The 15,929-nt window shown below is 37.8% G+C and overlaps 1 protein-coding gene across 13 annotated transcripts in view; it reads right to left on the minus strand.

Annotated features, from left to right (window-relative positions):
* KATNAL1 (katanin catalytic subunit A1 like 1) overlaps window positions 1-15,929 on the minus strand; it is a 108,663-nt gene that overhangs the window by 35,937 nt on the left and 56,797 nt on the right. For all 13 annotated transcript variants that reach the window (XR_006204051.1, XR_006204033.1, XR_006204027.1 and 10 more), the window contains 3 exons: window positions 10,963-11,121; window positions 10,112-10,238; window positions 7,076-7,210 (listed from right to left, as the gene is read on the minus strand). Coding sequence is in view for 1 of the 13 variants with exons in the window: in XM_042944288.1 (XP_042800222.1) it covers window positions 7,076-7,210; window positions 10,112-10,238; window positions 10,963-11,121 (421 nt within the window). In the remaining 12 variants the exon portion in view is untranslated. The remainder of the gene's footprint in view (window positions 1-7,075; window positions 7,211-10,111; window positions 10,239-10,962; window positions 11,122-15,929) is intronic.

Here is a 15,929-nt window from a genome sequence, read left to right on the forward strand (position 1 = left end):
TCTATTTCCTTATTTTTACAATATTTTTTAATGTTTATTTTTTGAGAGAGAGACACACACAGAGTACGAGTGGAGGAGGGGCAGAGAGAGAGGGAGACAGAATCGGAAGCAGGCTCCGGGCTCCGAGCTGCCAGCACAGAGCCCAACGCGGGGCTTGAACTCATGACCTGAGAGATCATGACCTGAGCCAGAGTTGGAAGCTCAACCGACTGAGCCACTAGGTGTCCCCCAATTATCTATTTCTGAATAAAAAAGTTACACTAAAGCATGGTGGCCTAAAATAACAATTTATTACCTTCATAGGTTCTGTGCATCAGGAATTTGGGAGAAGCTTAGCTAGAAAGCTCTAGCTTAGGGCCTATGATGGCTAATTTTATGTGAACTTGGCTGGGCCACTGTGTCAGATATTTTGTCAAACATTATTCTAGATGTTCCTGTAAAGATGTTTTTGTATGATGTTAGTATTTAAATCAGTGGATTCAGTCAGCAGACTGCCCTCCATAATGCAGATGGGCCACATCTAATCAGTTGAAGGCCTGAACAGAACAAAAGCCAGACCTGCCCAGAGCAAGAGGGAATTGTGCCCAGAAAGGGCCTTCAGACTTTAATTGTGACATCAACTCTACCCTGAGTCTCCAGCCTGCCAGCCTACCCTGAAGATTTTAAACTTGACAGTCTCTGTAATTCCATGAGCTAGTTCATTAAAATAAATCTGTCTCTTTATACACATTTTCTATTGTTCTGTTTCTCTAGAGACCCTGACTAATACAGGGCCTCTCATGAAATTTCAGTCAAGGTACAGGCCAGGCCTACAGTCATCCAAAGGCAGCTAACTCACATAACAGAAAAGCTGGTGTTGGCTCTTGGTGGGACATGTTAGTTCCTTCTCACATGGGCTTCTCCACAGGCTCTTTGAATTCATGGTGTGGCAGCTGGCCTCCCCAAAAGCATATAATCTGAAAGAGGGAGAGCCAGGCAGAAACTATCCTTTTTATGATCTGGCCTTGGAAGTCATATATAGATAGCATCATTCTGCCATATTCTATTCCTTAGAAACAAATCACTAAATCCAATCCATTTTCAAAGGGAGGGAAGGAAGTTCCACCTTTTGAAAGGAAAATTTCAAAGAATTAAAGGAAAAGATGGACAAAATGGATGAAGAGATGAGGAATCCCAGCAAAATAATGGAGACTATAAACAATAACCAAATGGAAATGCTAGATTTACAAAATATATCTGAAATGAAAAATTCACTGGACAAGATTGAAAGCAGATTAGGCAATGGCAGAAGAAAGTGTCAATGATCATGAATATAAATGAACAGAAATTATCCATCTGAATAAGACTGAAAAAAAATGTAAGAGAGTCCCAGTGACCTATGAAACAATATCAAAGTCCAACATACATATAGGATAAATAAAAGGAAAACTCCACAGAGGTACATCATAGTAAAACTGCTGAAAACAAAAAGATAAACACAATCTCTTAAAAACAACCAGAGGACAACCACTTAAGAAAATCCAACCCGTTCACTATAGTTAAACATATAGTACCACATGACCCAGTTATTTCACTGGTAGGTATTTATCCAAAAGAAATGAAAACGTGTCCACACAAAGAATTGAACATGAATGTTGACAGCAGCTTTATTTACAACAGTCTCAAAACAGAAACCACGCAATGTCCATCAATAAGAGAATGGATAAATAATCTGTAATATGGCCATAAAAGGAAATACTACTCACCAGTAAAAAAATAACAATGATAAATCACAAAACAATTATGCTGAAGAAGACAGTCTAAAATAATTCATACTGTATGATCCTACTTATGAAATTCAAAATTAGAATGGCAAAGATCAGATCAGTGGTTGCCTGAGGTAGAAGGTGTTGGGAAGAAAGAAGAACAGACAAAGGGGCACAAGAAATCCTATCATAATGAAAGATACGTTCTGGACCCTGACTGGGGTATGGTTTCATGCTGTATACAACTGTCAACATCATCACATTGTAAGTGGATAAAGTTTATTACATATAAATCATTCTTTGATAAAGCTGATTTTGAAAAACAATAGCCAGGAGAGAAAAACACATTATATATACAATGAGATGAATGAAAGCTAACCTCACAGCAAAAAGCAGTGGAGGCCAGAAGATGACAAAATGATATCCTCATAAGTAATGAAAGAAAAAACAAAACAAAAAAACTTCCCAACCCAGAATTATTTATCGATCAAGAATATCCTTCAGAAATAAGGGTGAAATAAAGACATTTCAGATAACAAAAACTGGACTTGATGCTGGCAGACCTTAAACCAGAAGAAATGTTACAGAAAGTTTTCCAGACAAATGGGAGATAGACCCAGATGAAAATCTGGACCTTAAAAAAGAAAAGCAGAGCAGCGGGGGTGTTAAATATGTAGGTAAGTGAAAAACACTACTTTTTTGTGCTCCTCTTAAGTTTAAACTGACAATTTAAATCTCATTATATTGTGGGATCTACAATGAATGTAGGTGTAAAATACATGACAAAAGAGCACAAAGGCAAAGGGAGGCAAACAGTTATTATATTTTACATGAAGTGGTACAGTATTAGCTTTAAATTGACTGTGAGAAGTTACAGGTACATATTATAATCCCTAGGTTAACTGCTAAAAAAATAGGTACAGGTAAAAAAATCCAATAAAGGAATTAAAGTGTATAAAAAATCAATTATCAAAAGAAATTAGGAGAAGAGGTACAGAGAAACAAACAAAATGGCACACTTAAACATAACCATATCAATAATTACATTATACTTAAATGGACTAAATACTCCAATTAAAAAACAGAGACAAACTAGATAAATAGCAAGACCCAACGATATGCTGTCTACAAGAACTACACTGTAAAAATAAGGACAGGGTGAAAATTAAAGAAGAAAGCAGATATACAAACAGTAAGCAGAAGAAAGATGGTGAGGCTGTATTAATATCAAAGTAAACATCAAGCTGGGGTGTCTGGGGGGCTCAGTTGGTTAAGCATCCAACTTGATTCAGGTCATAATCTCACAGTTTGTGAGTTCAAGCCCTGCATCGGGTTCTCTGCTGTCAGCATAGAACCCACTTCAAATCCTCTGTCTCCCTCTCTCTCTCTGCCCATCCCTTGCTCACTCTCTTTCTCAAAAATAAACATTAAAAAAAAAGTTAACATCAAGCCACAGTATGTAACCAGAGACAGAGATATTTTATAACGGTAGAAAGACAAGGAAGGTATAACAACGATAACTATCTAGGTACCTAATGACAGAACTTCAAAATGCATAAAGCAAAAATTGAGAGAATTAGGGCAAACAGTTATAAACAAATTCACAACCATATTTGAAAAGTTTAACAACCCATTCTCAGTAATTGATAAAAAAAAAAAAACTAGAGTAAAAACGTCAGTAAGAATCTAGAAGATTTGAACAATACTATCACACTAACTTGAGCTGACCAACAATTACAGAATATTGTAATCAACAAACACAGAACAACATTCTATTTAATCACAACTAAAACATGTCACCAAGAAAGACTATATGTTGAATTATAAAATAAATTCAATACAATTTAAAAATTGACATTCTACAGAGTAGTTCTTGACTATAATGGAATTGAATTAAAAATCAACAAGAAGATATCTAGAGAATCCTCACATATTTGGACAGTAAACTACAAACTTCTAAATAACCCAAGAGTCAAAGAAACAAAAACAAAAAAAAAAAAGGAAAATTAGAAAATATTTCTAACTGAATAAAGAAAATATGCTATAGCAAAATCTGTGGGATAAAGCCAAAGTGGTGCACAAAGAGAAATTTATAGCTGTAAATATTTATATTAAAAAAAGAAGAAAGGTTTAAAATCAATAGCATAAATTTCTAACTTTGGAAAGAGAAAATTAAACTCAAAGTACAATGGAGAAATGATAAAAATAAGAGAAAAAAATCAATGACATAGGAAACAGAAAAGTTGCAAAGCAAAATATTGAGTTTTTAAAAGATTAGTAACATTGATAAATCTCTAGAGCAGATGATCAAGAACAATAAAGATAAAACACAAATGACCAATTTTAGGAATGAAAACTGAGCCATTACTATAGACCCTACAGACAATAAAAGAAAAATTAGGTGTATAGATTTGTATTATGTCAATTTAAGCAAAGCTGTAATTTCATTTCCTAGAATTCTCCTCACTGAATAGTTCTGATTCAGTGTGCACCACATAAGTCATTATGGGTGAAATTTATAAGGCAGAAATGAATCAACTCAGAAAATTGGTTCAGAATATGAAGTGCATTTGCAGCTCAAGCATAGTGTCACTTATCTGCTGGCTCTGCCCTGCTAGGGCAGATTTCTTTCTTCAGCTTTTTTGACTCCTTAGCTAGGTGTATATTTGATACTGTTACAAACAGTACCAGCTTCTTCAATAGGACATCCCAGTCATCAAAGTTGGAAGTCTTAGAGGCAATGAGAGCCCAGCATGGGTTCCAGTATGTTCTCATGGGGTCCCAGTTCATCCCCAGAGGTTATAATTTGTCTTTCTTTCCACCACTTCATCTTGTCTTCCTGACTACTCTTGCTACTGACTTCAGGCTCCAGAACCAGACGTGAAATCAACAGCCTCACATAAACCCTTTAGTCAGCTTGCACATTTGTATTAGGTCAAATCCCAATAAATTTGGCAAATTAGGAGAAATGGACAAATTCTTTTCAAGACAAGGTATCAAAACTTAAGAAAAATCAGATAACCTAATTAGACAGCCTTATACTTATTTAAGTCAATGGAATAGAACAGAGAACTGAGAAATAGACCCACAAATACACAGAAAAATAATTTTCAACAAAGGTGCCAAACTAACTAAATGTAAAAAGAAAACTCCTTTCAACAAATGGTGCTTGGAACAACTCGATATATATTTGAAAAAAATGAAACTCAACCTCTAAGAGATACTATACACACGAAATTACTTCAAGATGGACCACAGATTTAACTATAGTTTCTAAAAGAAAAATGGGAGAAAACCTTTGCCCCTTGGAGTAAACAAAGATTTCTTAAGACACAAAAAGTGCTATCTGCCAAGGAAAAGCTTAACAAGAAGACCATCAAAATTAAAGCTTTTCCGGGGCACCTGGGTGGCTCATTCAATGAAGTGCCCAGCTCTTTGTTTTAGCTCAGGTCATGATCTCACGGTTCATGGGTTCAAGCTCCGCATTGGGAGCTTGATAGTGCAGAGACTGCTTAGGATCCTCTCTCTCCCTTTCTCTCTCTCTGTCCCTGCCCTGCTCATTCTCTCTCTCTCTCTCTCAAAATAAACAAATAGGGGTGCCTGGGTGGCTCAGTCAGTTAAGCATCTGACTCTTGGTTTCTGCTCAGGTCATGATCTCACAGTTTGTGAGTTTGAGCCCCACACTGGGCTCAGAGCTAATGGTGCAGAGCTTGGGATTCTCTCTCTCTCCCTGTCTCTGCCCCTCCCCTGATCGTGCTCTCTCTCTCCTTCGGTCTCTCTCTCTCAAAATAAATAAACTTAAATAACTAATTAAAACTTTCCTTATCAATAGACACCATAAAGAAAATTGAAAGGCAAACCAAACTGGAAGAAAATGTTCATGATGTATGTATCTGATAAAGAACTACACAGCATTAATAGAACAACAAATAAACCAATTAAAAACTGAGCAAAGGACTTGAAAAGACACTGCACAAAAGATATACCAATGACCAACAGGCCCATGAAAAGGCACTCCACATCATAAGTCATTAGAGAAACACAAATTAAAACCATAATTAGAGTATTTCAGACTTGTTAGGAGGACTAAAATTAAAATACCGACCATACCAAATGTTGGCAAGGATGTGGAAATACTGGAATTCTCGTTGGTTGATGGTGAAAGAGTAAAATGGTACAACCACTTGGGAAAAGTTTGGGTATTATAAAGTTAAACATATACATATCTACCCTAGGACCCACCTGTTCTATTCTTAGCTATAGTACCCAACAGAATCCAAAACACTCATCCACAAAAAGATTTGCACAAGAATTATTTACACCTTCATTCCTAATAGCTCTAAACTAGACATAACTCAAACGTTCAACCAAAAAAGGAATACATAAATTGTGGCATAATCATATCAGGGATATACCAATACACGTAACCATGTGGATGAATCTCAAAACATTATGGTGCCTGAAAGTAACAGACACACAAGAGTACATGCACATTACGATTCCATTCATGTTAAGTTTAATAATAGGTAAAATTCATCTATGGTGACAAAAACCAGGAAAGGTAATGCCAATTAAGGGTTTGAATTAACTGGTAGGGGGCACATAGAAACTTCCTGGGTGCAGAAATATCCTACATCTTCAGTAGGGTACTGATTAAACAGGAATATTCATTTGTCAAAACTCACCAGAATACACACTTAAGATTTAAATTTTATCTCAATTTTATGTAAATTTTATTTCAATATAAAAAGAAAAAATTCACTTATGAAAATTTCAACAGTCTTCAATAGGATGAAATCATATTTTTCGGAGCAGCCTATTTTGAAGAAAATCCCAAGAGAACTTTATTTTTAATCACTTAAGATTTAATGAGGACTGTAAAAGTAAAAATTCAGGGGTGCCTGGGTGGCTCAGCTGGTTAAGCGTCCAACTCCGGCTCAGGTCCTGATCTCACAGTTAGTGAGTTTGAGCCCCACACTGGGCTATTATCAGCTCGGAGTCCACTGCAGATCCTCTGTCCCCCTCTATCTCTCCCCCTCCGCCCCCCCCTTGCATGTGCGTGCAAACTCTCTCTCTCAAAAATTAACATTCAAAAAAAAATAAAAGTAAAAATTTAGATATCCTATCAAATTTATTAACACGAATACTGCTCTGAATGTAAGGAGCTCAACAGAGAACTACTGTGGCCTCTCTTTCCACTTCAGACCAATTGGTTTTGTGATACTACAACCTTTAAGTAGAATGCCAATGGACTAAATTCTTATGTAAATGGAAAAAGGTAACAGGAAGTAAAATAAAAATATATATATAGTAAAAGGAAGGCATCATACCTGTTGGGAGAGGTATATATATCCTTTTTTCTAATCTCCTTCTCAAAGCTTCATCAATGTCCCATGGGAAATTAGTAGCAGCCAATACCATAACCATTTTGGAAGGATCATCATTCTCTAAAGCTCCTCCAACTCCTATAAATGGTGAGGGCAAAAGAAGGAGTTTTTCTTACAGTTCCTTATTCTTTCATTCAACTCACATCTCTAAGCATCAGCCACAGGCTTCGTCATAGGCTCAATGACGAAAATAATGCAGTCCTTCTGACCTCTGTATGGTGGCAGAACCAGACACATCAACAGATAACCACAAAACAAGGAGGTAACGATTTACATCATCTAATCCAATGAGAAAAATATTTTTTTTCTGTAAGAAAATGAATATAGATTTAATTTGCTCTGAAAAGAAAAGGCATGGGAGATTATGCTGTTTTATTCCTTATTTTTTTAAATCATGAAGTTCCTCAAAAAAAATTTTATTTTCGTTGTCAGTCTAATTTATTTTCTCAAGAATAAAAAGGTTCACATCTACTAATGTACTAGCATGCAATCATAACATTTGTTGCAGGTTATATACTGCAACAATTTTATCCTTCAAACTTCTAAGTGACTTGTTAAAAATCAACAAAAAATTTGAGAATAAACCTAATAGTCACTACTGAAAATAGCATTTCTTTTTATACCAAACAAAATATATGCACATTGAGTTCTACTTTTTCAGAATTAAAATTTTAGAATAAGAAGCTTCAGATTACACAATGGCAACTCTGGAAAATGTTCAGTGAAAAAAAAAAAAAAACATCAAAAACTCCACAAAGTTTATTGATAAGAGTTTCTAGTTGTAGCCTGGCATAACAAAGTAGAGAATTTATTTTTTTTTTAATTTTTTTTTAAATGTTTATTTCTTTTTGAGAGAGAGAGAGAGAGAGACACGTGAGTGGGGAGGGGCAGAGGGAGAGGGAGACACAGAATCTGAAGCAGGCTCCTGGCTCCGAGCTGTCAGCACAAAGTTCAGTGCAGGGCTCCAACCCACGAACCATAAGATCGTGACCTGAGCTGAAGTCAGACATTTAACCGAATGAGCCACCCAGGCGCCCCACAAAGTAGTGAATTTAAAGCAACCCAGTTCAATACGGTATTTTCTTAATAAATTATTACTAAACTCCTGATTCAACCATTGCCACAAAGAATCAAGCTCTCCAGGGTGCCTGTGTGGCTTAGTTGTTAAGTATCTGACTTTGACTCAGGTTATGATCTCATAGTTTGTGAGTTCGAGCCCCACACTGGGTGAGCTCAAGACCTGCTTGGGTAGCCCCGCTTCTCTCTCTCTTCTTCTCCCTCTATCTTTCTATCTGCCCCTCCTGGGATTTTCTCTCTGCCCTTCACTTACTTGTGCCCTTTCTTTCTTTCTCTCTCTCTCTCTCTCTCTCTCTCTCTCTCAAAAAAAAAAAAAAAGAAAGAAAGAAAAAGTAATCAAGCTATCCAACTAATAAGCAACAGAACTGTAGTCACAAATACCCCTCGATGAAATTCAGCTAAATTTATATTCAGTGATATTTTTAAAACATCTAATAGGTTTCCTCTAGATCCCTCCCCAAAAATATAACATACTCACTCTTTTCTTTCATACTTTAGCAGAAATTAAAATGATAAACGTTTTGAGGGGAGGACTTGTACTACATTGTTTTATGTATCTTACAGTGCCTGGCACCATATAGAACACACACTACAAGTATTCAGTAAGTATCTATAGCTGGTGTATAACCTTATTTGTTTTGAAACAGCACATTCTGGATATTAACACATTTTACATATACCACTCAACTACCAGAATAATAAACCTCTAAAAGAAGGCTCTGGCCCATCACTCTCTCCCTTCGCTGACATTCCTTTGTCTGAAAAACTTCTGCCAAAGCTTCAAAGCCCAACTCAGCTATTCCCTTCCATGATTCCCTTAGTCTGGGTGGCACCTTTCCTACTGTGTTTTCACTACACCCAGAGGTCAGTTCTACCACACAACTTATAATGTATTGTTAAGTTGCCTGCTTCCCAACTAGACAAGTGGTTCTACCTTCTGGTTTCATGCTCCTTTTATTTTTTTTTAAGTTTATTTATTTATTTTGAGACAGAGAGAGAGAGAGGGAGAGAGAGAGAATCCCAAGCAGGCTCCGAGCTGTCAGCACAGAGCCTGCCCAACGCAGGGCTCGAACCCATGAACCGTGAGATCACGACGTGAGCTGAAATCGAGAGTCAGACATTTAACCAACTGCGCCACCCAGGCGCCCCTCAGGCTCCTTTTGCACTCTTAAAAATTATTGAGCTCCAAAGAGCTTTTGTCTGTGTGTAATGTAACTATCAATATTTAGCATGAGAAATTAAAATGGAGAATTTTTAAAAATATTAATTCATTTTAATATAATAATGAATCTGTTATTTGTTAATGTAAATAACATTTTATGAAAAATAACCATGATTTTCAAAACCAAAAAGAAACCAGTAAGAAGAGTGGCATTTTCTTACATTTTTGTAAATCTCTTTAATGTCTGACTCAACAAAGAACAGCTGGATTCTCATATCTGCTTCTGCTTTCCACCTATTATGACATCCTAAATGTCTTGTAGTCTCTGAAAAACTACACTGTATTCTCGGGGAGAGAATGAGAATCAGAAAGAGCAAATAACGTCTTGATATTATCATGAAAATAGTTTAGCCTTTGCAGACCTTTTCAAAGGGTCTTAAAGGGGTCCTGGGGCCCCGGACCACATCTCCGGAATCTCTGCTCTTAATAGTTAAGTCCTTGCAGACCATGACGTTCCTTTTCTTTGTAACTTCAGAACCTGAAATGGTACATGATTCATGACAGGTATGCAAGAAGTGCTTTTCCTGAGTGCACGAACAAATGGGGGGGATGAACAAATGATCACAAATAAATTTGGGCTGCCTTCTAGTCCCTTCCCTGACAATTTCCACAATATGAATCTCCACAAAATTCAAAAAGGAAATATAATGGTTGGGTGACAGTAATTAAATATCAATTACCATCCATCTGAATGAGTAGTTCAGACTTGACTCTGCGACTTGCCTCATGTTCATCAGAGGTTCCTCTTCGACTGCAGATGGAATCTATCTCATCAATGAAGATTGTGGTGGGTGCATAAAATCTAGCCTTTGTGAAAAATATTTTAAAGAAACCATTTAATGAGCTCATAAGATAATCTGATTTTTTTAATGCCATTTCCTCCTCCTAAGGAAATGGTAAAAAAAAAGAGCAGAAATTTTTCACTGCTTTAATGTCACCATGTGGTTACCAACAGGGATTAAATCATTTATATCACATAAAGGAAATTTCTAAAAATAAAAGCTATATGGTTGGTGAAGGTAGCTGACATACATGGGGATTCATAATACTATGATTTATACTTTCTGTATTTGAAAATTTCCAAAATACAAATCCTTTTAAAGACAAATTACCAATCACCATCCTCAAACATACATACTTTCTTAAATAACTACCGCAAATCCCTTATGAAAAAGGAACAAACTTCAATGATAGATCAATGTGATTTTTAAAATATACATTACAAAATACTCTGCTCAACCAGCTCATTAGAAATACAGAAATATCAAACATACACAATTCCCAAGTGTCTTCAACCCTCACTGGAAAGGATGCTGAAGGGCCTTCTCTTATGTCAGAGAGGAAAACACACATCAACTACTCCACAAAACCCACTACCCCATATCTTACTCATGGGTCAAGAACTGTTCAACTCTAAGTCCATTTGCCCTTTTAAAAACAGATCCCCAGGTGAATGGATCTAGATTTATGGGGAGATCATTTGCCTACACAAACAGTACTTTGAAATCTGAATATATAGATCATCACTCACCATTTCAAACAACAGACGGACTAACTTCTCAGATTCACCTCTATATTTCGATGTCAATGTAGAAGAGGAAACATTGAAGAATGTTGTGCCACATTCGGTGGCAACAGCTTTAGCTAGCATAGTCTTCCCAGTGCCGGGGGGTCCAACCATCAGCACGCCCTGAAATTTCAAAAGATGTATTAAATGTTTTATCAGATTAAAATACATTCTTATAAAGTATCATCAGCTATTGACATACATAAAAATTCCCATCAAAAGGTAAACCCAATTATCACAGTGAAATCATGGTGCATTTGATATGAGTATCATTTTACAGAGTAAAAAAAAATGAAGACCGATTTCATAAAATGTCTCGAATCAGAGGTAGTCAGAAATGGGTGTTACAACAAAAGGCCCAGACAAGAAGAAATCTTCTGATACATTTCGAAAGAACCTACCCAGGGGCACCTGGGTGGCTCAGTTGGTTAAACGTCCAACTCTTGGTTTCGGCTCAGGTCATGATCTCACGGTTCATGAGTTTGAGCCACCCTCTGGGCTCTGTGTTGTCAGTGTGGAGTCTGCTTGGGTTTCTCTCTCTCTTAGTCTCTCTCTGGTCCTCCCCCACTCATACTCTCGCTCTCAAAATAAACAAATAAATTAAAAAAAAAAAAAAAAAAAAGAACCGACCCAATTTTCTTAAACCTGGAAGAAGATACATATGTATAGTCTTGAGCACTGCTTAAGAATGACTGCTCTATTTAAACATAAAATAAAACCTTTTCTACCACATCTAGTAGAATGTGCCCTCCTATGGGACAAAACCAATCTTCCACATTACATAATACACAGTTTTTAATCAAAACTAGATCCACTTATCAGTTAGTAAGGTAACTGAAATCTAGTGGCAATTCAAGCATAACCAATTTAGCTAGCATTTCGTCAGCTTTAATGTGCTAGACAATAGTTTACATACGATAGTGTTACCGATGAAAGAGCCACTAAATATAACAGACTCAAAACTACATTTTAGTTACTTAATACCTTTGAAAACAAAACTATTCTGTAAAAATAAATCACTAAGGAGTAAAAATTATTCAAGAACACCAATCCTTTAGCGTTGAAGACTACTGGATTCTCAGATACTTCCTATTTTCTTCTGACACTTTTAATGGGAGTGCCGATATATAGGTGACGCTACATTTCTTTTGTATAATAGTGGATGATCTTAATAATTCCTTCCCATTTATTTGGCTTAATAGGCTTCTGGGGATTTACATTTGGAAAACTATGTGCACATAAAAGTTTCAGAAATTTAGAAACCGTCCAAACCCTTTTCTAGTGTAAAAATTAAGAAAAGGAAAACTCTTTTAAAATAGAGCCTGGAGGCCAGAAGGGGGAGCTCTCACACCCTACAACCCCTAGTCGATTGCAGACCCAACGGGGATCGGTCTTGCAAGTCTATGCTACCTTAGCTACTTTACCACCCCAGCAGGAGGAAGAAAGGTTTTTCTACTCCCCTGGCAACAGTCCAGCCAATGAAAGAGTGTCATAACCCAGCCAATGAAAAACCACTATACTTTAACCTTACACTTTGCTCCAATAGACTTTTCCTTTTTTTTTTTTTTTTTTAAATGTTTATTTATTTCAACAGAGAGAGAAGCAGCAGTGTGGAGGGAGTGCAGGGAGAGAGAGAGAGAGTGAGAGCGAGGGAGAATCCCAAGCAGGCTTCCTGCTGTCAGTGCAGAGGCCAACTCAGTACTCTAAATCAAGAGTCCGACAGTCAGATGCTTAGCTGACTGAGCCACCCAGGAGCCCCTCCAATACACTTTTTCTTTGCAACAGGCCTCCCAATTTCCCCTTTCCTCTATAAAAGAGTGTTCCTCTCCTTTGTTCTCCAGTCTTGCCTATGGTTCTGCCATAGCTTGCTTGTCCTAAATTGCAATTCTCTGCTATTCCTAAATAAACCCAGTTTTTGCTGATAAAGTAACTGAGTTTTATTTTTCAGGTTAACACAGTTATAGAATTCAGACACCCAGAAAGAGCAGAGGTCACTAGGATTTAAAACACTACTTTTATAAAAAGTATTTTGCTTTGCAAGGAGCCTTTAATGGTGCATGAGATTGGTATTTTGGAAACTGTAAAAACAACTAATATAACACAGCTATAGCCAAATTCATTATTTCTTTTTCTAATGTCCCCTTTGAATGCCCTTCTCAGTTCCTGTAATGTCCTTCAATGGGGCCACCTCCAACAGGAGCTAATTTCCAAAATTAGCATCTGTACATAGATAGATTCACACAGTACAGTATTTATAAACGTCAGCTCCTCTTTCAATTATCTCCTCGGTTTCCTGTATCTCCTTCTCTATCGGCTCCTTCCCTCAGTATATAAACAGACTTAAATCTGTCCTGTTAACAAAAAATCCTTCACTCGACCCTACATATCCTCTAGCTACTATTCACCTCGCCTTCCTTTCTCAGCCAACCTTCTTAAAGAAATGGTATGTGTTTACTATTTTTTCTTTATGAGCTACAATCCGCCTTCCGCCTCCACTGATTCACTAAAACTGCCTAATTCACTAATGCCAGGGTCATTTTTCAACTTCTGTCGTTTCTCCTTCTCTCTGTCCATTGACGGTGCTGATACCTAACGTTCATTCCCTTCTTCCTGAAATGGTTTCTCCCTGGGTTCATTCTATGAGCCTCTTCCTTCCCTGAGACTCCTCCTACTTGGGACTCTCTTCAGTGGCTTTCGGGTCTCCTCTTCCTCTGCCCTTTACATTCTCAAAGCGATTCCAAGCCTTTCTCTCTTTTCCCTTTATAGACCTCCTTGAACCATCTCATCCACATGCATAGTCTCACTATTTTAATTTAAATCCAAACTCTGTCCTAAGCTCCACACCTCTATTTCCAATTACTTGCTGAGTATTTACCTGAACATATTTTGTTTCTATTTAAACCTGCGCCTCTTCTCAATTTCCAGTGTCAGTTTATAGTATGCATGCTGTATAATAAAGGATTTGGCTGTTTTTTTCCCCCAGTTCCTGGGAGGTGGAGACCACAAATCCTCGGAATTTCCAAAGTGACAGGAGTGTCTTTGTTGTTTCATTTGAATCCTGAAATTTTATGTTAATGTGGTGACTCATGGTAGGCCCCTATATAGTTTATGCTGATGAGATGATTCAGATGGTGGCTGGCCTTGCCAGAAAAACCAACCATAGGATCAGAGCGTTAGGACTTTGAGCCAACTTTGGGTTGAGTGATGTCAACTAGACCTCTAGAGAAAGGAGACTGGAGACTGAGACACGTGGGCAGTGATTTCAATCAATCCCAGCTATGTAATGAAACCCCAATAAAAACCCTCCACAGTGAAGCTCGAGTGAGCTTCCTTGCTGGCAGGACTCTATGTATTGTCACACACCCATGTGCTAGGAGGGCAAAGCAACCTGACTCTACGGACAAAAAAACAACAGAAGCTTCGCTTCCGGCATCCTCCTGATCGTGCCCCTATGCATTTCTTCCCTTGGCTAGTCCCGATTTGCCTCCATTTGCTATGATAAAAATTGTGATTGTAAGTACAATGCTTTCCTAAGGTCTGTGAGTCATTCTAGAGAATTGCCAAATCTAAGGGGATAGTAAGAACCCCCAAATTTATAGCCAGCTGGCCAGAAGTGAAGGAGACCTGGGGACGCCCAAGTTGGCAGCTGGCATCTGAAGTGAGGACAGTCCCACGGAAAAATGCCTTCAACCTATGAGGTTTGGCCCAAAGTAGCCGGTGTCCCAAGTAACTGCACACTCCTTCAATTAAGCCTGGAATTTGGGGGTCATACAACTTGTCCCTCTTCCTCATCCCTATAAACTATTAGTCATATCTTTTATATATCTCATAAATCCACCCATTTTTCACTGGCCAAATAACAAATGCCTTTGTTCAGGTCCTCACTGTTCAGCTCGACTGGTGCCACATCTTCTTAATCAGATTCCTCATCTATATCCATCTATGCCCATCTCCAGTCCATCCTCCATACTTCTGGTCAAGGTGATCTTTCTACGTCTGCAAATCAACCTCCTGCTAAAGACTTACAGAGCTTGGGGCGCCTGGGTGACTCAGTCAGTTAAGCCTCCAACTCTTGATTTCGGCTCGGGTTATGATCCCACAGTTTTTGAGTTCAAGCCCTTCATCAGGCTCCACGCTGACAGCACTGAGTCCACTTGGGATTCTCTCTCCCTCTCTCTCTGCCCTCCCCCCGCCCCCGCTTGCTCTCTTTCTCTCAAAATAAACAAATAAACTTTATAAAAAAAAGATTTACAGGGCTCATCGTGATAGATGGGTGTATGCCTACTATTCCTGCTGTCTTAAAGCTCCTTTATTTTATTTTTTTAATTTTTTTTTAACGTTTTTTTATTTATTTTTGAGACAGAGAGAGACAGAGCATGAACGGGGGAGGGTCAGAGAGAGGGAGACACAGAATCTGAAACAGGCTCCAGGCTCTGAGCTGTCAGCACAGAGCCCGACGCGGGGCTCGAACTCACGGACCGCGAGATCATGACCTGAGCCGAAGTCGGCCACTTAACCGACTGAGCCACCCAGGCGCCCCTTAAAGCTCCTTTAAATACGTACTTTTAAATACCTACTTTTCTCCCTTTTAAATATTGTTTTAACAGTTACAATAAAAAGGGAATATACAGTAATATGTTACCAAAATTTGGTAGATTTGTAACAGTCCACAAAAGTTTTTAAATTGTAGAAGACAATCAAAATGCTATGGGCATTCCAAGCTATCTGTGTAAATACACAATTTCTCCTCTTCTTTACTGTAAGGCATGTCCAAAGAGAAAGAGACATTGAGAAGAGAAACAGAGCTTCCTACGTAATTCAGAAGGGCAAAGTAAGATCATGGTTTTATTTCACTCTGCCAGTCAGATTTGCCTGTGACTAAGACCAAACAAAGTTCCAGGCAGCCACTGTCAGAAGGTTCTTTTTTAATA

This window comes from Panthera leo, chromosome A1 (assembly GCF_018350215.1).
Source record: "Panthera leo isolate Ple1 chromosome A1, P.leo_Ple1_pat1.1, whole genome shotgun sequence".
Lineage (NCBI taxonomy): Eukaryota > Metazoa > Chordata > Mammalia > Carnivora > Felidae > Panthera > Panthera leo.